The sequence below is a fragment of the Schistocerca serialis genome, chromosome 4 (genome assembly GCF_023864345.2).
Source record: "Schistocerca serialis cubense isolate TAMUIC-IGC-003099 chromosome 4, iqSchSeri2.2, whole genome shotgun sequence".
NCBI lineage: Eukaryota > Metazoa > Arthropoda > Insecta > Orthoptera > Acrididae > Schistocerca > Schistocerca serialis.
In genome coordinates this window covers 353,398,033-353,424,843 of record NC_064641.1, presented here as the reverse complement: position 1 = coordinate 353,424,843, position 26,811 = coordinate 353,398,033, and the positions used below count along the sequence as shown (strand labels likewise).

The 26,811-nt window shown below is 38.3% G+C and overlaps 1 protein-coding gene across 2 annotated transcripts in view; it reads right to left on the bottom strand.

Moving 5' to 3' along the window:
• LOC126474139 (histone deacetylase HDAC1) overlaps positions 1–24,146 on the bottom strand; it is a 156,659-nt gene extending 132,513 nt beyond the window's left edge. For both annotated transcript variants that reach the window (XM_050101583.1, XM_050101584.1), the window contains exons 1-2: positions 24,013–24,146; positions 16,736–16,848 (exon numbers count right to left, since the gene is read on the bottom strand). In XM_050101583.1, the coding sequence (XP_049957540.1) occupies positions 16,736–16,848; positions 24,013–24,061 (162 nt within the window). In that variant the 5' untranslated portion in view covers positions 24,062–24,146. The remainder of the gene's footprint in view (positions 1–16,735; positions 16,849–24,012) is intronic.
• Positions 24,147–26,811: the final 2,665 nt, after the last annotated feature.

The window sequence follows — 26,811 nt, the reverse complement described above, 5'->3', positions numbered from 1 at the left end:
CCATGCCACACAGCCCCTCCTACCAGTGTAGCCACCTCCTGTGTGTAGTGGACACCTGACCAATTTAGCAGAACCCAAAACCCCACCACCCTATGGCGCAAGTCGAGGAATCTGCAGCCAGTACCAACAAGAGCAGACACAATGAAGGATATCAGTGGTGAATAGCAACCACATTGCAGTGTTAAAGTACATCCCTTGCCCTCCATAGATAATATCGATGGCAGACAATGAAAACCTCATAACTCCATCTGCCATGACAATATTGTAGTTCCAGGAATCAGTAACTCCATGATAAGAGAGAGATTTGAAAGTGTATGGCTTTTCTAATCAGTGAATAACTAGGCTTCTGCAATATAGTTACATATGTGGAAATTTATCCGTTCCACTTTATATTATAATTTAAGAAACAATTTTTGCTTCTCCCGTAAAATTTAACGAAACGGAGTTACGAAGTTTTCACTGTCTTCTGTCAGTATGTCATCTACAATAATATAAATAAATGCAAGGTGTAGACATTAGTAAAGCCCCACAGTGTTTTGAAAGCCCCAAGAATGAATATTGGAGGGCATGGCCACTTGAGGCCTCAGAGAGCAAGGCATATAGGGTCTCGCAGTGGCACACTTAGAGTGATTTTCTGTACAAATTTCTGATGGCATCTGCTTATAAATCAGTGCTACGTCAGATTGATGAGGAATGATACCCATAATTATCGAACAAAGCCATCATTAGTGACCCTGTCACTAATCAAGGACTGTCCTGTGCAGACTGTGCCCATTAATAACATGTTGTCATTTTTAAAGTGGGTAGCATGAGAGTTTTGCCAGTCAAAAGAGTTTCCATTCGTTTGCAACAGTCCTGAATCCATTCCTGTTCCCCAAAAAATGTGAGCCACTTATGCAGTGATACCTGTCTCTACTCCTCAGTCTTAGTGGTGAGTCCCAGACATTGGAGGCTGTTTAAGATTCACATGGTACCTTATTCAATTAGCATTTCAGAGCTGTCATCTGATGCAGAAGACTTATCCTGTGATGAATCTGAACTTTCGGTGCTTCTTTTCATTTGCCCATGGCATTTCAGTTTATTTGAATCTTTAAATACCTCATTGAATAATCATCAGAATTTCATGTACTGACTTTCAGTTCTCCACTTTGTGTAGGGAGAAGAGAGTGCAAAACTAGAAGGGAGGTGCATGGCAACTCCCATTCATGATAAGGTGGTCTCCAGTCTCCACAGTTTATTTGCCTCCGTAACCAAATTTTATACCCCCAACTTTTGAAAGTTGTAAACTGCATGGTATTCAGGATATAAGATCACACCTTGACACAGATAAATTATACTTTAAGTGTTAAAATATCTTGGCAATGATGGACATTCAAAGGTATGAATGAAAACTGATTTTTCCCAACCTACTGTTTACTCATTTCATAACTTGTGTGCATCTGATATTCCTCCTCCAATTCTGATGTTTGGATGTGAATAAGATCTGTGCATTTTGAAACATCTTGCTAAAAATGAGAGTGCTGCAGTTCTGCTATAATCAGCTAGCAGGTTCTTTTCAAGGAGGGTGGTACCTGTAGATAAATAAATATTTTGATTAAACAGTACCAGAGAAGGAAAGTTGCTAATCACCATATAGCGGAGATGCTGAGTAAACCATTCTACTCTCAAGTCTTTTCATAGACATCAAATCTCAGCAACCCCCTTTAATCTTTCATGGAAAAGGAAGGAAGGAAGAAAGGAAGGACAATTAGGGTTTAATGTCCTGTCGACACTAAGGTAATTATAGACGGAGCACAAGCTCAGATTGGTTCAAGGAAGGGGAAGGAAATTGGCCATACTCTTTCTAATGAATCTCCCACCAATTGTTTGGAGCAATTTTAGGGAAATCATGGAAAACCTAAATTCAGATGGCCAGATGCAGTTAATCTTTAATGTATGTAACAGTGTAACATGGAGCACTACTTCTAATGACCCAGTAATTCTCTTCATATCCTGAATTACACTATGAGACACCAGTATGATGTCCTGTCAGAATTTTCAATTACTTTTTAAGCTGACTGCTTTTTTTCTCTTAATTGATTTGTATTAGTACCCACGAGTGGACTGCTCTCTCTCTCTCTCTCTCTCTCTCTCTCTCTCTCTCTCTCTCTCTCTCTCTCTGGTAGCTCCCAGCAAGGGGCCAGTAAGCCTAAGCAAGCCCATACCTCCCTCAAGAGCCATGTACACATTGGGGTGCAGTGTTATCCTAAGCTTGAAGCCTCTTTTTAAAGGCTAAATATTAAGCCAAAATCCATGTTCCTTGTGTCACACAACATTCAATCACCATGTCTTGCTGAAGCATAGCCATATTTACAGTGGAGGAGGACTGCTGACACAGACCAGCCTGCAGGTGCACCATGTCCATTTCCAGCCGTTTCTGCTCAGGCTACAGAAGGATAGTCCAGATTAAGGAATCTATGCACAGAAGTTGAGATTAGCTGCTATGTGCACTTGAAAAGTATCCATTTTGCAGATAGTAAACAGCACATCTTTTATGACGCATTTCTATAACTGACTTTCGATTGAAATTTCAAGAAGAAAGCTGTTATCAAAAAATTAAAATGATTACTGGTATTCCTCAAGGAGATATAATTATGGAAACAGTATGTCCATACTGATTATAGTGCCTACTGCTTATTAAGCCCTGACCCGTGGTTCTGGGTGACTTTCCCGAAATCAATCCCTTTTCCTAGACCTCTCCAGTCCTTTTCCTTCACCGTTCTTCCTTACCCTCCAACCCTTCTGCATGAAGAAGGAGCCAATGTCTCGAAAAACTTGTCAATTACGACACTCTTTTATGTGTGTGTTCTGCTGCCGCTTGGTGAATAGATTTTTTATCTATCCAATTAAATAATTTTGTCAATAATTGATTGTTTTCACGTTCATGTTTTGCAACTTGCTAACTGTCTTTATTCCTTTTTATACACTACCATCTGCGTCCCATATCTTTCACAGCAGATGTATCACATTTATGAAATGCATACTTCTCCCACTGCACTAATGAACTGTAATAGAATATTAACATAAATGCTTGAGTTTATTTCAAACTGCTTCAATAAATTCCTTAAGACCATAAATCAAAGTGATGCCAGAGTCTAGTACCTAGAGGCCTACTGGTGAGAAATGCACTTTAGAAGTTCGTCAAACCTCTGTATGAAGTGAGTGTTAGTCTGGTAGTAACTGGTATACCAGTCTTTCAAAATTGGGCTCTCCAACTCTTTGCAATCAGTTTCATAATATACAAGAAGTGTTCAAAAATAAATCAAATTCTTGAAATAGCAAACCAACCGGCAGAGCGAAAGTGCTGTGGTTACTGTGCACATGTAGCGGCAGGTTCAGAAAACAAACTGCTGTTTGCCAGGTTTGGCTCTGGTCGTTAGTAAGCAATCTACAGCCGCTGAAGTGAGCACATGCACAGGCTGCACATCAGATTAGTACTGAAATAACAACGAAAGAGGTATGTTGATGACACCTTTGTAGTTTGGCCCCATGGTGAAGACAACTTGCAAGACTTCTTAAGACATACGAACTCCCTCCACGATCAAATAAAGTTCACAATGGAAATTGAAAAGGAGGGATGCCTTCCATTCTTGGATGTTTTGGTTCGGCAGAGAGAGGATGGCACTTTGGGACATGAAGTGTATAGGAAGCCGACACACACCGATCTGTATTTACGTGCAAATAGCTGCCACCATCCTGCCCAGACAATGAGTGTTCTCCGAACTTTGACTCACAGAGCGCATATTATTTCTGATGAAAGCAGTCTGCAAGATGAACTTTCTCACTTACAAAGAGTGTTTGAAGACAATGGGTAATCTCCACAACAAATACAGAGGGCACTGAAAATGAAACCGAAAGAGGCTACAAAGAAAGCAGAAGAAGATGAAGAAACCTTTAAATCGATGGCCTTCCTGCCATATGTGGGTAGCCTCTCATCAAAAATAGGACGCATTCTCGGCAGACACAAAGTAAAAGTGATTTTTCATCCTCCACCTAAGACAGCTGCACTCGTGGGCTCCGTCAAAGATGATTTGCTGCTCCGAAAATCTGGAGTTTACAAAATTCCATGTGAATGTAGCCTTTCTTACAGCGGACAAACAACTCGTATTGTCCACGAAAGATGTACAGAACACCAGAGGTACACCTTTGTAGGTGTAACCTAACAAGTCGGCAGTGGCAGAACACTGTATTGATAATGGTCACAGTATGATGTATGACAACGTCGAAATTTTGGCAACTACATCATCCTTTTGGGACTCGATAGTAAAGGAGGCAATTGAAATTCGCGTGACGACGAACCTAATTAATAGAGACAGTGGTTTCAATCTTGATAAATCTTGGAATCCGGCACTTGCCGTAATAAACTCGCAAAGACGTTGTCACAGTGCAGCTCACAATAATATATTGATATGCCAACAAAGATCAACTGCGTAGTCATAAATACAACTCGCACATTATGCACGTCTCTGCCGCCAACCAACGTCTCTGGCCCATTTGCATCTGTGGCCGCATGCGCAGTTGCGCGGTACAACAGTATAAAGGGATGAAGTGAGCGCTGGAGCAGCAGTCTTGCGGCTCACTCTGAAGATGACTGAACGTTATACAGCCAAAATATTAGAAGAAAAATGAGATTTCTTGCGGCTGCACACCCGAAACTTAATGGAACAACAATGAAAGAGTTTGAAGACCAATGTGTGTGTGTGTGTGTGTGTGTGTGTGTGTGTGTGACATTTTGCTACAAACTTGGTTAAATTTTCACAGCTACATTACAGTTGCTTAGCCCAGCATACAGAGAGGACAGCGTGAGTCACAGAGATATTGTGCTGCGATTCATGGAAATCGTCATTTAATTGTTTGAAAAGTTGCTGAGAAAGTTAGGCATCAGAGTAGGATCATGCCATCAAATTTTGTGTGACTACTGTGAGACACATCTTGTCAATGCAAAATTCGAGTTACATTTGTTTACTGAAGATCAGAAACAGACCAATGACTAAATCAGTGAGGAATTCCTCACAAATGACAATGACAACTTCCTTAAGAACATCACGACAGGTGATGAGACATAGGTGTCTGGTTATAATACTGAAATTAAGATGTAGCTGCCGCAATGAATGAGGAAAGGGTATCTCCATCCAAAAACAGCATGCATGAGATGGTCAAAGATCAAGCTAATGTTGGTTGTGTTTTCTGACTACAACAGCATTGTCCATCAGGAATTTGCACCACATGGTCACATGGTAAACAAGGAATCCACCAGGGAATCCTAATGGGCTTGGGGGACGCTATGTGCAAGAAGAGGCCTCAAGTGTGGGTAAATCCAACTTGGATGTTCATCATCATGACAATGCGCTGGCTCACACATCACTCCTTGTCTGTAGCTATCCAGCAAAATGTACATTCCTGTTGAGCATCATCCGCCATACTCCAGATCTAGCCCCCAGAAGACTTCTCCCTGTTTCCCAAACATACGACCATGTTGAAAGGAGACTGTTTCTGACTACAAAGGAAATTCAGGACGACAAACAAGAGAGCTGTATGCCATCCCAGTACATGCACTCCAGGGGTTTTTCCAAAAGTGAAAGAAACAATAAGAACAGTGTATTGCCATTAGAGGGGATTTCTAGAGGCGCACAATGCTTAAAATGTTGTAGAACGAGCAATAAAGGTGTTATAGCGAAAATTCTGTTCTCCCCCCCCCCCCCCCCCAACAACATGATTTGACACTCAGGTTAAACGTGAACGATCAGTTCACGAGTTATTTTTTAGAAGCAGTTTGTTCAAAAGAATGTATCTAAGAAGCCTAATTTTTCTTTTTCTTGTTAACTTTCCTCCTTGCGAACTGTAAAAGTAAAACAGTCACACTCACTTCCCACTAGTTTGCCAGACAACGTTTCCAGGCAATATGTCATCAATACACAGTTTCTATGTCCATGTAAATGTACCTTACCACCCAAACTCAATCTGTACACTGTTATTCAACAGTTGTGGAAAACTCACTCACTAAAATTTTGCATGAATATATGACAAGAGTAGCTACTGAAACCCAATCGTAGATCTGTATCTCATAAAAATGTGAGACCATAAGTGAGAAACAAAAGGATAAAGTATTATTTATCCTTAGACAAATTTACTTGAGGTAGCTTTCAGAGAGTTTTCACTATCTTTAAACAGACATATACCTGCCACTTTCAGAGAACTTTGACCCTCTTCAAATAGGGATATACTTGGCATCTTAAGCTTTCCATTGCAAGCATATATAAACAACTAGCTTAGTGATCGCTGCTTTGCTTGGGTAGACTGAGTGGCCTGCAGAGAATTTTTATTTTGTTTTTGTGTGATCGAATTTCATTGTTGTTCACAAACTGCAATACCTTCTAGCATTTCATGCTAATTAAGCCCATACCCCCCATCAACCATGGACCTTGCCAATGGTGGGAAAGCTTGCGTGCCTCAACGATACAGATAGCCGTACCATACGTGCAACCACAACAGAGGGGTATCTGTAGAGAGACCAGACAAACATGTGGTTCCTGAAGAGGGGCAGCAGCCTTTTCAGTAGTTGCAGGGGCAATAGTCTGGATGATTGACTGATCTGGCCTTGTAACACTAACCAAAATGGCCTTGCTGTGCTGGTACTGCGAACGGCTGAAAGCAAGGGGAAACTACAGCCGTAATTTTTCCCGAGGGCATACAGCTTTACTGTATGGTTAAATGATAATGGCGTCGTCTTGGGTAAAATATTCTGGAGGTAAAACAGTCTCCCGTTCGGATCTTCGGGCGGGGACTACTCAGGAGGACGTTGTTATCAGGAGAAAGAAAACTGGCGTTCTACGGGTCGGAGCGTGGAACGTCAGATCCCTTAATCGGGCAGGTAGGTTAGAAAATTTAAAAAGGGAAATGAATAGGTTAAAGTTAGATATAGTGGGAATTAGTGAAGTTCGGTGGCAGGAGGAACAAGACTTCTGGTCAGGTGAATACAGGGTTATAAATACAAAATCAAATAGGGGTAATGCAGGAGTAGGTTTAATAATGAATAAAAAAAAAATAAGAATGTGGGTAAGCTACTACAAACAGCATAGAGAACACATTATTGTGGCCAAGATAGATACGAAACCCACGCCTACCACAGTAGTACAAGTTTATATGCCAACTAGCTCTGCAGATGACGAAGAGATTGATTAAATGTTTGATGAGATAAAAGAAATTATTCAGACAGTGAAGGGAGGCAAAAATTTAATAGTCATGGGTGACTGGAATTCGATAGTAGGAAAAGGAAGAGAAAGAAACACAGTAGGTGAAAATGGAATGGAGGTAAGGAATGAAAGAGGAAGCCTCTTGGCAGAATTTTGCACAGAGCATAACTTAATCATAGCTTACACTTGGTTCAAGAATCATTAAAGAAGGTTGTATACATGGATAAAGCCTGGAGATACTTACAGGTTTCAAATAGATTACATAATGGTAAGACAGAGATTTAGGAACCAGGTTTTAAATTGTAAGACATTTCTAGGGGCAGATGTGGACTCTGACCACAATCTATTGGTTATGAACTGTAGATAAAACTGAAGAAACTGCAAAAAGGTGAGAATTTAAGGAGATGGGACCTGGATAAACTGACAGAAACAGAGGTTGTAGGGACTTTCAGGGAGAGCATTAGGGAACGATTGACAAGAATGGGGGAAAGAAATACAGTAGAAGAAGAATGGGCAGATTTGAGAGATGAAGGCACCAGAGGATCAAGTAGGTAAAAAGACGAGGGCTGGTAGAAATCCTCGGGTAACAGAAGAGATACTGAACTTAATTGATGAAAGGAGAAAATATAAAAATGCAGTAAATGAAGCAGGCAAAAAGGAATACAAACGTCTCAAAAATGAGATCGACAGGAAGTGCAAAAAGGCTAAGCAGGGATGGCTAGAGGACAAATGTAAGGATGTAGAGGCTTATCTCACTAGGGGTAAGACAGATACTGCCTACAGGAAAATTAAAGAGACCTTTGGAGAAAAAGAGAACCACTTGCATGACTATCAAGAGTTCAGATGGAAACCCAGTTCTAAACAAAGAAGGGAAAGCAGACAGGTGGAAGGAGTATACTGAGGGGCTATACAAGGGCGATGTTCTTGAGGACAATACTATGGAAATGGAAGAGGATGTAGATTAAGATGAAATGGGAGATATGATACTGTGTGAAGAGTTTGACAGAGCACTGAAAGACCTAAACTGAAACAATGCCCCGGGAGTAGACAACATTCCATTATAGCCTTGGGAGAGCCAGCCCTGACAAAACTCTACCATCTGGTGAGCAAGATGTATGAGACAGGCGAAATACCCTCAGACTTCAAGAAGAATATAATAATTCCAATCCCGAAGAAAGCAAAAGTTGACAGATGTGAAAATTACCAAACTATCAGTTTAATAAGCAACGGCTGCAAAATACTAACACGCATTCTTTATACACGAATGGAAAAACTGGTAGAAGCCGACCTCGGACAAGATCAGTTTGGATTCCGTAGAAATGTTGGAACATGTGAGGCAACACTGACACTATGACTCATCTTAGAGAGTACATTAAGGAAAGGCAAACCTACATTTCTAGCATCTGTAGACTTGGAGAAAGCTTTTGACAATGTTGACTGGAATACTCTCTTTCAAATTCTAAAGGTGGCAGGGACAAAATACAGGGAGCGAAAGGCTATTTACAGTTTGTACAGAAACCAGATGGCAGTTACAGAGTCAAGGGGCATGAAAGAGAAGCAGTAGTTGGGAAGGGAGTGAGACAGGGTTGTAGCCTCTCGCCAATGTTATTCAATCTGTATATTGAGCAAGCAGTAAAGGAAACAAAAGAAAATTTGGAGTAGGTACTAAAATCCATGGAGAAGAAGATTCGCCGATGACATTGTAACTCTGTCAGAGACAGCAAAGGACTTGGAAGAGCAGTTGAAGGGAATGGATAGTGTCTTGAAAGGAGGATATAAGATGAACATCAACAAAAGCAAAACGAGGATAATGGAATGTAGTCAAATTAAGTCAGGTGATACTGCGGGAATTAGATTAGGAAATGAGACACTTAAAGTAGTAAATGAGTTTTGCTATTTGGTGAGCAAAATAACTGATGATGGTCAAAGTAGAGAGGATATAAAATGTAGACTGGCAATGGCAAGGATAGCATTTCTGAAGAAGATAAATTTGTTAACGTCGAGTATAGATTTAAGTGTCAGAAAGTCTTTTCTGGAAGTATTGGAGGGCAGCATGAAGGGCCAAAATCGTAGATGGAGACCAAGAGATGAATACACTAAACAGATTCAGAAGGATGTAGGGTGCAGTCGGTACTGGGAGATGAAGAGGCTTGCACAGGATAGAGTAGCATGGAGAGCTGCATCAAGCCAGTCTCTGGACTGAAGACTACAACAACAACATAAGCCCATATAAGCATGGTATTTTTCCAAATGAGATTCTGATAGCTAGGGTTCAACGTTTTTCTTAATCATGCCTTTTGTGTTCTTGTGGAGCTATTTCCATAGCAACTTTCATCCGCTAACAAATATTTCTTTACATCTAACTGAGAAATGAAATAACAAGAAACAAAAATGGTATCTTGAAAATTCATTCCCTTAGGGGTTGAATGTCCAAAAACAGTGACATGCATACGTTTTACTTCTAGCAGAGAAGCCAAATACAAATTTTCATAGATTTTGCTTTAAAAATGCTTGAACAATGAAATGCTTCCATAAAAACTTTCATCTTCCATTTCACCCCCATAGTGGTTGAATTTCCAAATACTTTGTGTAACGTAACCTGTTAAAGGCTTTACTTTACCAAAGTATGCGATACCCTCCAAATTCAATCAGTTTAACGAGTATTTATGATTATAGAAAAGTTATTGTGTATGTTAACAATGATTGCATAACATGTCACCATAAACAGTCAACCCATTAAATTATACTGAATAACTGACCCACACAAAACTTAATATCACTTGATCACTGATGCAGCAAATGTCATCATGCTAAAAAGGGAATTCCAAGATGTGTTTGATGACAGACCTGGTAGAGTGAAATATTATCAATGTAAATTACAGTTAAAACCTCATGAGCCTTTCTTTATAAAACCGTATGGAATACCATTTGCAAAAAGAGATGCTGTGGAAAAAGAAATACAAAAAATGGAAAAATTGGGAAGTTATAGAAAGAAGTTGCAGTGCCTATAACAACCCGTTGGTCATTGTAAAAAAGGGAGACAATAGCGTTAGGATTGTATTAGACTCCAGACATCTGAACAAGTATCTCATCAGAGAAAACGACCACCCAGAAAGTATAATGAGCTGTTGGGTAAATCTGAGTGTGTCAAACATATGACAAGCCTAGATCTCACCGCTAGTTTTCATCACGTTGAACTTAGTCCTGATTCGAGAAAATATACAGCCTTTCTATATATAATGGTAAATGTTATCAGTATACAGTCGTGCCATTTGGTCTCAATGTATCAGTTGCAGAATTCATCACAGCATTAGATTTTGTACTTGGTCATGAAACTAGTTCAAAATTAACCACTTACGTAGATGACATTTTAATCACTTGGAAAACTTGGGAAGAACACCTTGAATTATTAAGGGAGGTATTTATGAAACCCAGAAAGGGAGGAATGACATTAAAATTAGAAAAAATGTAAATTTGGGCTAGAGGAGTTAAAATTTTTGGGACACATCATTACAGAACAAGGGATTTTGCCAGACAAAGACAAAATAAAAGCCATAGAAAATTTTCCAACACCTAGAAACAAGAAACAACTCAAATCATTTTTCGGCTTCACAGGATTTTACAGAAAATTCATCAGTAATCAAGCATTAAATGCAGTTTGTTTGTATAACTTAAGAAAAATGTAGTGTGGGATTGGACACCAGAATGTGAAGATGCTTTTAACAAAATCAAAACGCAACTATGTAACAGCCAACTTCTACATAAACCAGACATGTCAAGTCCTTTCTGGCTAGCTACTGACAGCAGCGACGCAGGGTTAGGAGTACATATATTTCAAGAAAAGGAAGTAAATGGAAAAATGGAACACTGAACAATCGCATTTGCCAGCAGAATTCTGCAAAAACATGGAAAACACTACACAGTGACAGAAAAGGAATTACTAGCTATACATTGGGGTTTTACAAAATTTAGAAATTGCCTCTTGGGACATAAAGTAATAGTACAGACAGACCACAAAGCATTAAGCTATCTCCAAGAGTGCAGCAAACTCACCAGATGGGCCATGTTTCTCCAGCAGTTCGATTACGAAGTGAGGTACATTCAGGGAAAATAAAATGTGGTAGCAGACGCTTTATCAAGACTACCTTTGGGAAGTGATTTGGAAGGAAGTAGTGGGGAGGAGGAGAGAATTTTCAAAATTATGTATCTAAAGGGCATTAAAGAGGAAAAGGAAATACAAAAAATCTGTAACGACATTAGGAGGTTTCGGAACCACGATGAAAACTGGAAACTAGCCAAAAATTACATTGGAAAAACTGGGGTAGAAAAGGTAGAAGCATACTATAAAGTACACAAGGGGATACTATTCAGAAGACCTAACCCCAATTTAGACTATTGGAAACTGTGTTGGCCTGAGCAACAAATAGATACGCTCATTACTTATGTACATGACAGCTTTGGCCACTGTGGCACCATTAAGTGTATTCAGAAAATAGAGGAGAACATTTATTTTTACAACATTAGCAGAAGAGTAAAGAAAAAGTTATCAACATGTGACAGATGTCTGCGGGTAACAGCGACTAACCAAACAACCAGGGGAATAATGCAGAACATATTACCCACAAATAAACTCAATCTCATTGCAACTGACATCTACAGACCGTTACCCAAGACAAGGGGGGTTACAGTTATATTTGTCATGGTAGACATCTTCTCCAAATTTATAAAGCTTTATCCCTTACGGAAAGCTACCAGCAAACAGATAGTTTCAAAAATTACAAGTAATTATTTCAACACTGTGGGAAAACCAAAGGCAATACTTTCAGACAATGGGTCTCAGTTCACCTCTAAATACTGGAATACTTTTATTGAAGACACGGGAATTAAACACATTTTAATATCTGCTTACCACCCGTCAAGCAACCCAGCTGAGAGATACATGAGAGAGATTGGAAGACTGTGCAGAACCTACTGTAGCCAGAACCACACTAATTGGTTAGAGTACATAAATAGTTTTGAAGAAATAATGAACAGCTTACAGCACTCTTCCACTGGATTTTCCCCACCTGAAATAATGTACTGAAAACATAGAGTACCCACCTTGCAAAATTATGTCACCCCAAGAAAGAGAAGACTGTGTACGGGAAACCATGAAAAAACAAGGGGAATCAAGAAAAAGGCGACATGCAGCCAAAGGAAAAGCTACACAGTTCAAACCAGGGGACCTTGTACTCATCAAGACACAAGAGAAATCAAAATTATTGTCAGCCGAACTTAAAAAGTTTTTTGATATTTACATTGGTCCATTTGAAATAAAAGAAAGCCCACATCCTAATGCGTATAGACTTATCTTTCCCAGATCAAGAAGGTTATTTAGATTAAGAAACATCACTGAATTGAAACCATATAAACATGATTAAGTACATTTCCCTTTTTGAATACAGTTACTTACCCATTTTCCATAAAGCATTTTACCAGCAAAGATGTTTACTGGGTGTGTCAAATAGCAACTACCACTCATCCTATAGATCCTGGAAAAGTTCCAGATCTCTGAGAGAATGTTTTTATATTTTTATTGTCACTATTGAATATTAAATTTTGAGACATCTTCTTTACTTGCAATGGGCAAGTTTAACCATGCACCCAAGAAGGTGACAAACATTTATTACTTTCTTTTTGTATTGCTGAATATGGGACATACTTGCACCAAATACAAAAGACAATATAAAGAATTGTTGTGCAAGACCCATCATTTTGTTACTATTCTTTTCTTAGGCATAAGATTTGTGTATCATTTTTTACAGCTAATCAGATGTTCACCAAGTTTGATGTTTGTGTTATGTTGTGTCCAAATTAAGTGTGCAATTTTGGTATTAATATGTTCTTGTCCTATATTGACTGTGTGTCTCAATGGGAGACAATATTTAAAAAACTATTTTTTTTTCTTCTTCAAATGCATATTATATTCATGCATATGACTTGTCTAGTGTTTGTGTGTATATATCATGTCCATACTTACAATTATGTTCTTTGTTTTCATTTCCATTACGTGGCTCAAAAAGAGCAGACAGCAGCAATATTTTCTTATGGACATATGACCTGTCAATCTATGTAATATCTTTATGTTCCTTCTATTATCTTGATTATTCTGTGACTCAATGAGAGCTGATTTTGAAATAATTTACATACACTTTTTATATATCTTAACATAAAATGTGATATATTTATGTCTGTTTTTGATCATTTTCCATGTGGCTCACTGTGAGCGAAGATTATACATTTTTTTTTTTTTTTTTTGCTTTCATATATTACTAAATATTTTTATTGTACTGTCATACTGAGAGTCATAACACAAAGTACATTTGAAACAACATAACTAAAATATTTGCAGGAAAAAGTCATTTTGAAACAGCGTAACGGTCATTGTATACATACACATTATGCCTAGTAAAACAAAAAATTTATTAAAGTAGAACTTTTCCAAATTTTAGTCATTTGACACATTTGTCCTAGTCGGCTAATATCATTAACATTCTGTAAATAATATTACCCGAGCGGGGTATTGTAATGGAACCTATTAAAGGCTTTACTTTACCAAAGTATGCGATACCCTCCAAATTCAATCAGTTTAACGAGTATTTATGATTATAGAAGAGTTATTGTGTATGTTAACAATGATTGCATAACATGTCACCATAAACAGTCAACCCATTAAATTATACTGAATAACTGACCAACACAAAAGTTATTATCACTTGATCACTGATGCAGCAAATGTCATCATGCTAAAACACTAAGTTCATCTTAAATAATTATTATGAAGTACGAAAAATAGTGGACAACTTAGGTATTTTGGATCTCCTTGAATAAAAATCACCCAGTGAAACTTATTTGTTCACTAGGAGCGTTTTCACTCAGTGTTCACGTAATCACTCCTATTTTAGACGAAAACCAATGTAATTCTTAATAATTCATGTTATTTATTTATTTATGCAAATTGAGAAGTCAATTGACAAACTTCTAAAACACGGCCTTTTTGTACCAAAGAATTATTCTGCCAAGTCAACAAATCTGTCTGTCATTTTAATAACATGTTAAATTATGTCACTCGATGTAAATTAATAACGTTTCTGTACAAATTATGATAACAGATGTACATGTGACTTATAAACTATATCTCTTTTTAGTAGTTCTTTGACAAGGCTATAAATACAAGCAGCAAGAAGGGTTGAGAGCGCAGTCGGAATGTCACTCTGGTAAAGTGTGTATTATGTGTGTTATTGTTCGAGGTGGATAAACAATGCAAAGAACATGTAAAAGCAGTACTACTTTGTGTTGTGTCATTGTCTTTGGTGGACAGTGTAATTAAGATGGCCACCAGAGTAATAAATATTTGAAGTTTAAATATTTGTTGGTTTCGCTCGTTATTTATCATCAAAAGCACATCAAAAACACGGGCCCTCATTTTTTTTACCCCTAGACAAGCAGATTTAGAGCCAGCATCAGCATCGAGAGACAGCAGCGATCCAGCAAGCAGCAGTGATAACCACAATGCATTTTAATGGCACCAACCTAACATCAAGTGCTAACAAGCTCCGTAAATGGGAGTGAAATAGTGTGATTATAGCAATATCTACGACTAGGCGACCATTACAAGTGTAACACCTTTTTTTATTTCCGGGAAGCCAAATTTAATTTTTCATAGATTTACCCATAAAATACTTTCAATTTTAAAATATTTTCATAAAAAATCTCATCCCCTATTTCATCCCCTTAGGGGTTCAATTTGTAGAAACACTGACAAATATTTTTTTTTTTTATTTGTAACCACGAAGTCAAATACCAATGTCCATAGACGTAACTTTAAAAATACTTTAGTAGTTCTTTAATAATGATATATTTTCAAAAAGTTTTCACCCACTATTTCATCCCCACAGGATTAAATTTCCAAAAATGCTGAAATGCACATACCTTAATTTCTGACCAAGAAACCAAATACAATTTATGTAGGTCTAGCTTCAAAACCCTATTTCACCCCCTTAGGGTTGGAATTTCGAAAAAACCCTTCTTAAAACGCCTACAATAAAAGATCCACATCTTCTCTAAGTTTCAAGTTTCTTTCCTCAGCGGTTTGGACTGGGCGACGTTGAGTGAGTGAGTGAGTCAGTCAGTCAGTCAGTCAGGATATTGCCTTTTACACAAACAGGAGAAGATTAGAGCAGAGATTTAAATTAGTAAACATTCTAGGGCTATTATGTTGTGGTTAACGATTTTCTTGACAAAACCAACATTCTGCTACAGTCTGTAGGGGATGCTGTTGACAACGGTAGGGCAGTTTGACTTTGTTCTCAGTTCAAAAGCCCGCGTGTAACCCATTTAACCTCCCAAAAAGGAAAAATAATAAAAGCACCGTTATGCTCATAAGTTGGTTTGATTTACATCCCACTCCATTCTAATATGTGATGTCCAATTAAGATGGGCGTGGCATTGCTTGTTAACATAAAGAATCAAAGCATGTATCGAATAATTTAGGGATGTTGCTGGTAGTGCACTATATCTGTTAACAGGTAACATACTCAACTGAGCTACGAAGCTGAACTTCTTTTGTGGAAAAATACTTACAACATTCCAAGAGAAAATTTCTATTATCAAACAGGCTGTGTTGATTTACATTCAAACTTTCTAACCATCCAGAAAAAGAATCAAAAAGTATTTTTCCTCAAAGGATGATGACAATTACTTAATATTTACAGAACAACAAGCAATGGAATATTAACACCAATACAAGTAAAACAAGCATAACTGAAGGTAGATGAATGAAGTCAGATGATGTTGGGGGAATTAGATTGAGAACTGAGATTCTGAAACCAGCGGATGAGTTTTGCTATTTGTGCAGCAAAATTGAGAATTTGAAGAGATGTAAAATGTTAACTGGCAATAGCAACAGAAGCTTTACAATAAAGAGAAATGTGTTAACAACAAGCATAAATTGAAGAGTGTTTTCTAACTGTAATTGTCTGAAGAGTATGGAACTGAAACATGGACAGTAAACAAGAGAAATGTACATGGTTTTCAAATGTGGTGTTCCAGAAGAATTCTGACGACTACACAGGTGCATCACATAACCAGAAAGAAGTAGGCTGTGAGGCTGAACTTGGGGGAAAAGAAGTTATACCACAACTTAACTAAAAGAAGGGATAGGGTGAAACATGGTAAAGATGAGGATTAAACCTTAGTAGAGTAGGCAGGTACAAAATTAAGTAAGTTGCAGTAATTGTGCAGAGATGAAGACTCTTAAATAGCCTGGACAGGTGAACCCATACAGTCTTCAGATGGAAGATTACAATAGAATAGTGGATGCACATCCAATAATGCAATCAACAATAAAATAAATCACATGCATATAATTATTGCAAAGATACATAACTATCTTATATGGCTGAGGACAACTTAATTCCAAGAATTATCAAAACCAAAGCAAATTGTAGCATATATATACTCACATAGATTTCCATTTTCCTGTAAAGGCCATAATTTAACAACAAGTTGTGTGTCATACGAATGCGATGAGGTTTCATCGGATGACCTTGGCCATAATAGTAGTTTCCTATGTCACCTGTAAATATCCAGATTTTGTGAATGAGCTTCTATTGTGTAATAGTATTAATATTAGTAGGTTTGATTACTCCTACATCAAGTAAAATTCTAAAAATACCAGGAAAAAATCCAGGCAGAGCTGCATATACTTAAACTACTACTAAATTGGACTCAACTCACAATTCTTACCTTTTGCAAGCAGTACTTAACTGTCTGCTATATCCTTCCTCCAGTGGGTTCTGATTCTGCAGTACCATGGTGGAGCCTTTATATAGCGTGGCAGGCATGGAGAGGAACTACATGCTCATTAAAATTACTTTGCAATTGACATTTCATCGAGACGAGTGGTAGGGGCCGGACACCTGCTCACTGTGTTGGCTGTCTTTTTCATACCTGCAGCACTTTGTGAAGTGTGGCTGGTTGCACACAGGCAACACTGTGACCCACCCCCACCCCCCCTGCAATATGTCAATAATCACAAAGTAATTTACGATCTTGCAGTACCTGTGTTGTTCCTTAAGAAATGTGTGCAAGTCTGAAGGGACAGGCACTGCAGTGACTACGATTGGTTGGTTGATTTGGGGGAGGGACCAAACAGCGAGGTCATCAGTCCCATCGGATTAGGAAAGGAAATCAGCGATGCCCTTTCAAAAAAAATCCTCCCGGCATTTGCCTGAAGCGATTTAGGGAAATCACAGAAAATCTAAATCAGGATGACTGGACGCGAGTTCGAACCGTCATCCTCCCAAATGCGAGTCCAGTGTGCTAGCCACTGCGCCACCTTGCTCGGTGCACCACCAACAGCCGAAATGGTTGACAACATACGGAAGTTTGGGACCGGCTGTGAGATGTGCTCAGATAGCCTTACGGTAAGGCAATTTCTCACAATAAGGAGGAAACATGGTTTGAGTCCCAGTCTGGCACAAATTTTCACTGTCATCATTCCATTACAAAGGTGATGATTGCCCATATTCTGAACAAAGTAATTTTAACAGGAGTATAATGAGGTAACAAAAATCATGCACATACATAGATGTATTGCATACACAAGGTATGAAAGGTCAGTGCCTTGGCGGAGCTGTCATTTGTAGTCAGTGGAGTCATGTGAAAAGGCGTCCAATGTGATTATGGCCACACGACAGTAATTAACAGACTTTGAACATGGAATGGTAGTTGGAGCTAGACACATGGGACATTCCATTTCGAGAACTGTTAGTGAATTCAATATTCCGAGAGCCACAGTGTCAAGAGAGTGCCAAGAATACCAAATTTCAGACATTACGTCTCACCATGGACAATGTAGTGGCCAATGGCCTTCACTTGATGACCGAGAGCACCAGCATTTGCATAGTTGCAGACAAGCAACACTGTGTGAAAGAACCACAGGAATCAATGTAGGACATACGACAATCTTATCTGTTAGGACAATGCATCAAAAATTTGGAGTTAATGGGCTATGGCAGCAGAAACTGACTTGAGTGCCTTTGCTAACAGCACACCATCACCTGCAGCTCTTCTGGGCTTGTGAGTGTGGAATAGAACCCACGAAACCATGGACCGAAGTTGTCAACAAGGCATTTTGCAAGCTGGTGGTAACTCCATAATGGTGTGGGTCCTGTTTACATGGAATGGTATGGGTCCCCTGGTCCTACTGAACTGATTACTGAATGGAAATCACTATGTTCAGCTACTTGGAGACCATTTGAAGCCATTCATGGACTTGATATTCCCAAACAATGATGGAATTTTTATAGATGACAACACATCACGTCAATGGGCCACAATTGTTCGCAACTGGTTTGAAGAACATTCTGGACACTTCAAGCAAATTATGTGGCCAGCCATCGAACATTTATGGGTCATAAAACAGAAGTCATTTCGTGCACAAAATCCTGCACTGGCAACACTTTTGCAATTATGGATGGTTCTAGAGGTAGCATGGCTCAATACTCATGTAGGAAACTGTCAACAACTTGTTGAGTCCATGCTACAATGTGTTGCTGCGTCACACAGAGCAAAAGAAGGTCCAACATAATATTAAGAGGTATGCTATGACTGTTGTCATCTCAATGTATAGTGGCAGTTTGAGACTTTGAGTTAGTCCATGTCGCAGAATGCACAACTGGTAGCACAATGGCCAATGAAAGGCAAGTATTCACGTTCAAGTTGTGTGACAGCACATAGTTTCAAAAGGTTGCAAATATTTACTATTACTGTCGCTGCCTTTCAAAAGAGTAAAGGAAGAAAAAGAAATCTTAACATTCTTACTTCTAAAAGCCCAAAATTCTGAGCAAAAATAGGAAACTGGAATCATTTGGCAAAGCAAAACCTGACAACTCGAAGATGTTCTCAGAACGAAATGGACCATAGCACAATAAATGTGTAATAAAACAGCTGGAGTGGCTTCCATTAATCATTAAACTTCCTGCAGGGTTGCCGAGAACAGTTTTGGTGATACTGAATCTATGTGCCGATCTCCTCAGTCAATTCTATACTTCCCAACCATCCAGATAAATTGTAATGAAAGTTTTCCCATTGTTGTATACATTCTTTAGGTTGTTGATACATCCACTGAATCAGCATCTTGTTTCTCGGGTTTTCTTCAAATCAAATTCAAAATTTTTCCTCATAATCTTTTATTATCTACAGATGGGCCATTGTACTACATCCATTTCTAAAACCTGCCTACTCCTTTAACTGATTAAAATATAACCATCTTTTATTTTACAGAGAGAAGGTTGGCAGGTCTGTTTCTTCTGGTATCGTTTGTGTCCATTCTTTGTAAGTAGAATACCTACAGCTTTCTTCCAGTTTGGGCAACTGTTTTCTTCTTTTAACACTATGTGTCTGTATGTATTACTTTGCCTCCAGCATTAAAGATTTCTACTGAATTACCATCATTCCAGATGGCTTTACTTCCTTCATAGCTGTCATGGCTTTACACACTTCTGGCATTAAGTCCAGAATGTCATTTTCATTATTAACTATCTGTGTTCCTGATTAGCTCTTTAACTACACAAGCATTTCAAGAAATATTCAAATGTTTTTACATTTTTCTTTCCAGTGTTAATGACACTTATCTTACTTGATAGAATGTGGTGTCTACTAAATGCCATTTTTGCTGACACAAAATGCTGTAATTTGTAACATGTTCAATGTTTTGAGGATCCCTCGTGTACACATCATTTTGATATTTGTGTGCTTTGTGTACCCTGTAACAACTTTTTTTTTTTACACAAATAAAGGAGACACAATTTAAATTACTAAAGAACTGAAAATAAAAAGGAGCAGTTCCAAGAAACAATAAAAAATGGAGTGACTGGAATGCCATAAAGATATATGTGTACTTGTATCATGAGAGTGACATAGAATAATACTGCAACATAACTATGGTGTAATTACATTTGTTATGCAGCCATAGAACTACAACTGTGTGTCTAATATGTATCAGAGCTTTTGTATTAAAGCAACAATTACAGTCAGGAAATTAAAATTCCAAATGAAAGAAATGTGCTGACTAGAACCTATCTTCAGGAAGTGCAACTCTTAGTACAGCATTCCACTGGTAGGAAATGCATACTTTGTTGAGGGAAGTTGGACATAAGGGGCACATCATCAGCTTACTATTTTACACATTTCTTCTAACTGTTCCAGAAGCACAGTTCCTGAAGATAAACCCACAACTATTTGCAATTTTAATACATACAACTTTGCAAAAAAATATCAAACTTTGAACAAATAATGCCAGTGTGATTTTTTACAATGTTTGCATGGACCACAAAGTTTTGTGTGTTTCATCCAAATCAGTCTCTGCACACCGTCAGAATTTAACATTTTCCATGCATCAGATACCAACAAACAATCAAACGTAAGGAAATGTGCTCTTAAGAATATGAATTTGACTGAGTATCTATTGTCACTTATTTATATTTTATGCCATCACTGGACCTCTTTGATCAGTTCAATAAAAAAGGTTTTTCAGTTTCCTGCTTCCCAGCGCTTTCATTATCGGATCTCAACTTCCTTTCTTCATCTTAAATCACAATCCCATTAACTGATTGTTTATCTCAGTTTTTAATTTGTTTTGTTTGCCTTCAATTTCCTCAATTATGTTATTTTTTTATCTCAACTGTAATTTTTATTCCCCCCTTTGTTCCTTGATTTCTGAAATTCAATTAATGTTGCTTTTACTGTTTAATAAGTTCTCCTGTTGATTGTTTTCTAGAGTGCTGATTACACACCAAATGAACAAAATGTGTTTCTGCCTGATCATGTTCATAAATGGTTCCAGTTCCTTATACATTATTTTATTAGAACCTACTTTTCTAGTGTACATTTTCTTGGCAACATATTTTGTGTGTGTGCACATTCTAATTTTCATCCTTCTGACTATTCATTCTATTTCGGCTGCATTGGTGGTTTTGAGAATTATTTCACTTACAAATATTATTTCTGGTTGTATAATATGCATTTTGATTACTCATACACATTTCAATTTAGTCTGAGATTTTGATTTGCTGCTGTTTTGTTGTGATCATAGTTTACAGTGACGGATCAGTAAATATAGTTTTTTGGTTTTCTCAAAAGGTATTCTGAGGCTGATTTTCTGTGGTGAGGCGGCTTATTGGTAGATTTTTTGGGTGTTTGCATGCAGAATAGCAAGGTCTTCAGCAAATCCCAGATAGTTTTAATATATGTTGCCTCTGAGTCCTACAATTTTGATGTTGATCATGTTAACCTTTTACCATGCAAGTCACTGTACAGTGCTTAGAATTCTTATGCTTAAGGAAAAAAATCTAAACACAATATATGTTTCTGTAAGAATTTCACATTTCAGTATTACCAATTTCCAGATCTACAATCATCCAGATTGTCGCAAATTTGTATCAAGCAATGAAAAACTGAAAATAACTAAATGTGGTGCTACACAGGCAGTGTCAAATTCCACCCGTCTGCTTTGACCCATGATGTAGTGGTGTGTGACAGCACTACCGTGTGGAGTTTTTGAGTTGGTTGTGTTTGCAGAAGTCGTGTTGTTGTATTTGATCATGCCATCTTGTGGTGGATATGCATGTGCCAAGTTTAACATGTTATTGGCTGCATCTGAGTTTAGGTTGTCATCTGCTAACGTGGTTTTGAGTTTAAGTAGTTGGTACAGTAACATAGATTGTGGACGTGTTTTAGTGAGTTATTAAGGCTTTTTTAATTGCTTATGTTTTTGGTTTTTTTTTAGGTCTGATTAGTTTGATGTTCATTGTGCAGAAAAAAGTCCAATTTTTTATAGCTTTTTATTATGTATGGAGACCGACAGTGAAATTCATGAATGTATCATTAATTTCTGAAGTGGATGATGTCTGACATACACTTTCTGCAGATGTTCAGTCTTATTGCTGAATACGTTAGATGTCACATTTGTGGCAACAACATGAGGTTGATGAGAGTTCCCGTAGCTCGGACCGTAGCACGCTTGTGTTGTGGTAAGTAATTTTCATTTTGGTTTTATTTTATAGTAATTGTTATCTTTTGTCTGTGTATATTTATGGTGGGTTGGTTGTGTTTTAAATGACATAGTGAATGTGGGATATTTGGGTTTTTGGCTCCATTTTTCAGAGTTGCATGTGCTGGTTTTTTGGTATTGATAGTTTTGGTGGTGCAGCAGAATGTCATAATTTAATTTTTTTTCTATTATTTGTTTTGGGATGGTGCAGTGTTTTTTCTTGTTGTATATTTAGCTCGCCTCGGCCAAAACCTCCAATTTTCCACGGTTGTCCCGTTAGCTTCATTTTATTTTTCGAGTGAGATGATGTTGTGTCATTTTCATTTTTGATTGTATTTGTTGGCGAGTGTGGGTGGTCTTGTGATTGTCAGTTTGTATACATGGAAAGTAGCCATTTCGGCCATATTGATGACATCATGGATCAAAGCAGGCAAGTGGAATAGGACACTTCTGTAATGTCCTATACAAGAATGCTGAAGATTAGTAGGGCAGACTAATATCTAATGGGAAGATATTGAATTGAACTGAGGAGAAAAGAAATTTATGGCACAACTTGACTAAAAGAAGGCACCAATTAACATGACACATCCCGAGGCATTAGGGAATAGCAAACCTGGTAATGGAGGGAAGTCTGAGGGGGAAGGAGGTGCAAAATATACTGGAATGACCTATGGGACTCGGCAAAATCTGCAACCCTGCCCCCCCCCCCCAATCCAAATGTTTAAGAGATCAATTCCACAATCTGAATCATAACAATCATAATGGCATTCTTTAACAATATCTGGTTTGCAGTTTTATTTCCGCGTTTATCTGGTGTAAATAAATAAATAAACAAAAAATCGCTTTCAAAACTGATGTTGATAAACGTTTGGTCTCCCTAAATAATATTTAACCCAATTTCGCAAAACATTTCATCATATAAGAAGTTATTATTATCAGGAGATGGTGATAATATTAAATGACATTTGGAGTCTCAGATGCATCTTATTCTCCACAAACTCGTCGCAAAGTCAAATATTTTTATTTCTTGTATCTTTAAGCGACCATTCAAAAACGGAGCAATCACATCAATCTAAATTCGGTAAAACGATCTTATAGGCAATTAGGACTTTTTCGAATTTATCTAACAAAATTATCTATGCCGTAACACAAACAGTTTTCACTATGAGTAAATACGAAAATCGCCTATCGGCGGTTTATTCCACATTCATTATTCCAAGACAGCTTAGGCACCGTACTTCCAAAGCGGGAACACAATTTAACTAATGCTAACTAAAGTTACTCTATTTGGCAGTGATAATGACGATAATTCAGCTTATTAATCAGTAAGGTGTAGAAATAGAGATGCAAAAACGGTCTTATATTAATCAATATACAATTCTCATTGACAATATGTGCCTCATGACAAACTACGGTGCTTCGATAATGTCCGCCCAGACAATTTCTTCCCCTAACAGGAAAAATACTGACCGACAACTGAGAAGTGCGCAAGTCACCACATCGTTCACTGTAGGGCTATTAAAATTTACATTGTTAATTCTATTTACGTCCATTTTCGCACTTAAACGTTAAACCAGCGACAAAAAATTAAATTATATACGGATCGACGCTCATTGCGAAAGTAACTGCGACTTTAATATAAAAAAACGTCACTATTTCTAAATCGTACTCTAATAAAATACTTACTATCATAATAATAGCAGACGCGCTTCTTACTGTGCGGCTGAGTAGTCATTTTTCACACATAAACTATTGAAAAAGACGCACAGGTACACCAAACAGTAAACAACGTTCGCAGATCTCCGCTGGTAAGCGACCAATAGCCTGCGAACAGACCAAAGAACTTGATCACGGCTCTAAGGGGAACCTATATACTTAAGAACTTTGAAAAAACTGAACAATTGTCAAATGCTTTTTCTGACTGAGACGAAACTTTATTTCGCCTGTTCCGTGTCATAGCGACGCGTCACGAATGCCATCCACTGAGCATAAATAACTAAATACAGAACAGAATTCGTGTTAGGGAAAAAAACAAGTAGTCTCGCACTATACACGATTGTTACAATTTACCAACGTGCAGCTGAAGAACGTTGAGGAACTGCAAAGCAAAACTAATTTTTCACAAAGACGAGGTTTTCTCGCCTCCTCGCCGTACATATGGAGTGGATAACGGTGATCGAATGAGGAACATATGTAAAATTGTTTTTCTAATGTCAAATATGTGCGTGTGATAAACAAAGTTCAGTGAGAAGGAGAATTCTCACGGATGCCAGATAACTCTCTTAATTAGAGAAACTGTATAATAGACTATTCTTCGATGGATTATTAGTTAATAACTCCTAGTGCAAGCTACATTTTCATAAAACAAAAGTGCACTTGAAAGATGCAATTCGTATTTTGCATCCACTTATATACTCCGCAAACCTCTGTGAAGTGGATGACAGAGGTTGCTTCCCACTGTACAAATTTACTGGACTTCGTATGGTTCATATCGCGTATGGAACGCGAAGCATCTCAGGTATCGCAAAATTGTCGTTTTGTATCAGATTAGTGCAACACGGCAGAGTAGTTCCTGCCTCTAATCAAGCTTAGAGAAAATTACGTGCCAGGACCGATAGCGCTGCTCCGTAACTCGAGCATAGTCTGGTGCAATTCATGGAAACATCCTCACTTCGAAAAGCATTTGGGCCGTGAGTTGGCAACGAAGCGGAACTCCAGATAACTTTAGCGTGGCCACACAATAGCAACACACACAAACACCATAGTAGGACACAACAGAGATGGCCCAAATGTAGGATTCCCCTGACCCCATCTCGCTAGGGAACCTGACCACACCAATGAAGGCTTCAGAACTGTATTTAGGATTCAAAACTGTATTTTAGGTGTCGAATCCAACGGATCTCCAGCAGAGATTACATGTACACCTATGTCATCAGTAACATGCCAAAATGAGATATCCAATGCGAGCTGGGCCTCGCCTTCTGGCAATATGTAAGGAACATCGAAACACTGACGATTAACCTCAAAAAGAACAAACACATAGTGTCAAGCCCCCCCCCCCCCAACCCCCACCCCCGCTTTCAGCGAAAGGAAAACATATACTGTAGACAGGTGCTTTTCTTTCAACAATATGATTGAAAAGTCGGTATTAAGCAGTTTTTTTAACAGGATCACAACTGGACTTTTTTTATGGTTACTTACAAGTCGCAATTCATATCACAAAATATTAAAAATACTACATAACCCCGGTCTAGCCAGCCCCTTGCCCCCCTACAAACTATCGTATGGGGGCGCCTTTGCATAGTACCTGTATGTATATCAGGTCGCACATTCCGAGTAGCACACACTTTAAGCGAAAGTCTGTGGCGTGCCTCGCATCGTGCCGTGAAGGCACAGGGACAAAACCCAAGAACCAACGAATATCCCAAAAAAGGCGACGTCCCAGTGACATATGTGTTATTAAAGAAATAGATCACAACGTGATAGACAACTAAGTAGTAAATGAATTGAGAAATCAGAATTTAGAAGTACAACCAACGCCTCGCTTCAAAGAACTAACTATGAGACCCAGAAAGCAGTAGATACAGCCATCCAGGAAGATGCCATGCTCCTTGACTTCCAGAAGGCACTCAATACTGTTCCACACTGCCACCTATAGAACAGAATACGAGTGCACGCAGTGGTATCTCCTAGGAGGGAATGCAATGTGTCACAAAGCTCGCAGTGTTTGTACGGATTTCAAAGAGCAGCAGGTTGAGTTACCATACTACCCTGGCCACCAGAACTCTCCAGACTTAAACCCACTAATCTGTGGGACCACCTGGATCAGGTCTAGCACAATTGGCAACAGCACTGGAGTTGACGTGGCTCCACATCCCTGTCGGTATCTCCCAGAATCTCATTGGGTCTGCTCCTGCAAGTCTCACCTGCAATACGTGGTTATTGAGGCTTTTCGCAGGGGGTCACATTAATGTGACTGGACAGGATAAATGACATAGTAAACAATATTGGAAGTTCCAGAAGGCTATTCACGGTTGATGCTGTTGTACACAGAGAAGTTGCAATGGTAGAAAATTATAGTGAAATGCAGGAAGACCTGCAGAGGATTGGCGCTCAGTGCAGGGAGCGACATTTGACCCGCAACATAAATAAACATACTGCGAACAAATACGCAGGAAAGCCCGTTATTGCACCATTACACGAGTACAGAATAATCACTGGTAGCAGTTACTTCCATAAAATATCTATGTATAAGGAGGGATTTGAAGTGGAGTGATTACAATACCCCATCGTCTACTCCTTTACATAATTAACTTGTATTGGTATGTAGATGTCCAATTAAAGCTGTAAACAATCAGTTGTTACTCAAGGATAAGAAAGTCAAAATTGCCACAAGTTCTATTGTTTGTTATAAATCCCCACACAAAAGAAGAACAGTAGTTGCACTGAAGTATAACATGGACATGTTTAATAACATCCTGCTCA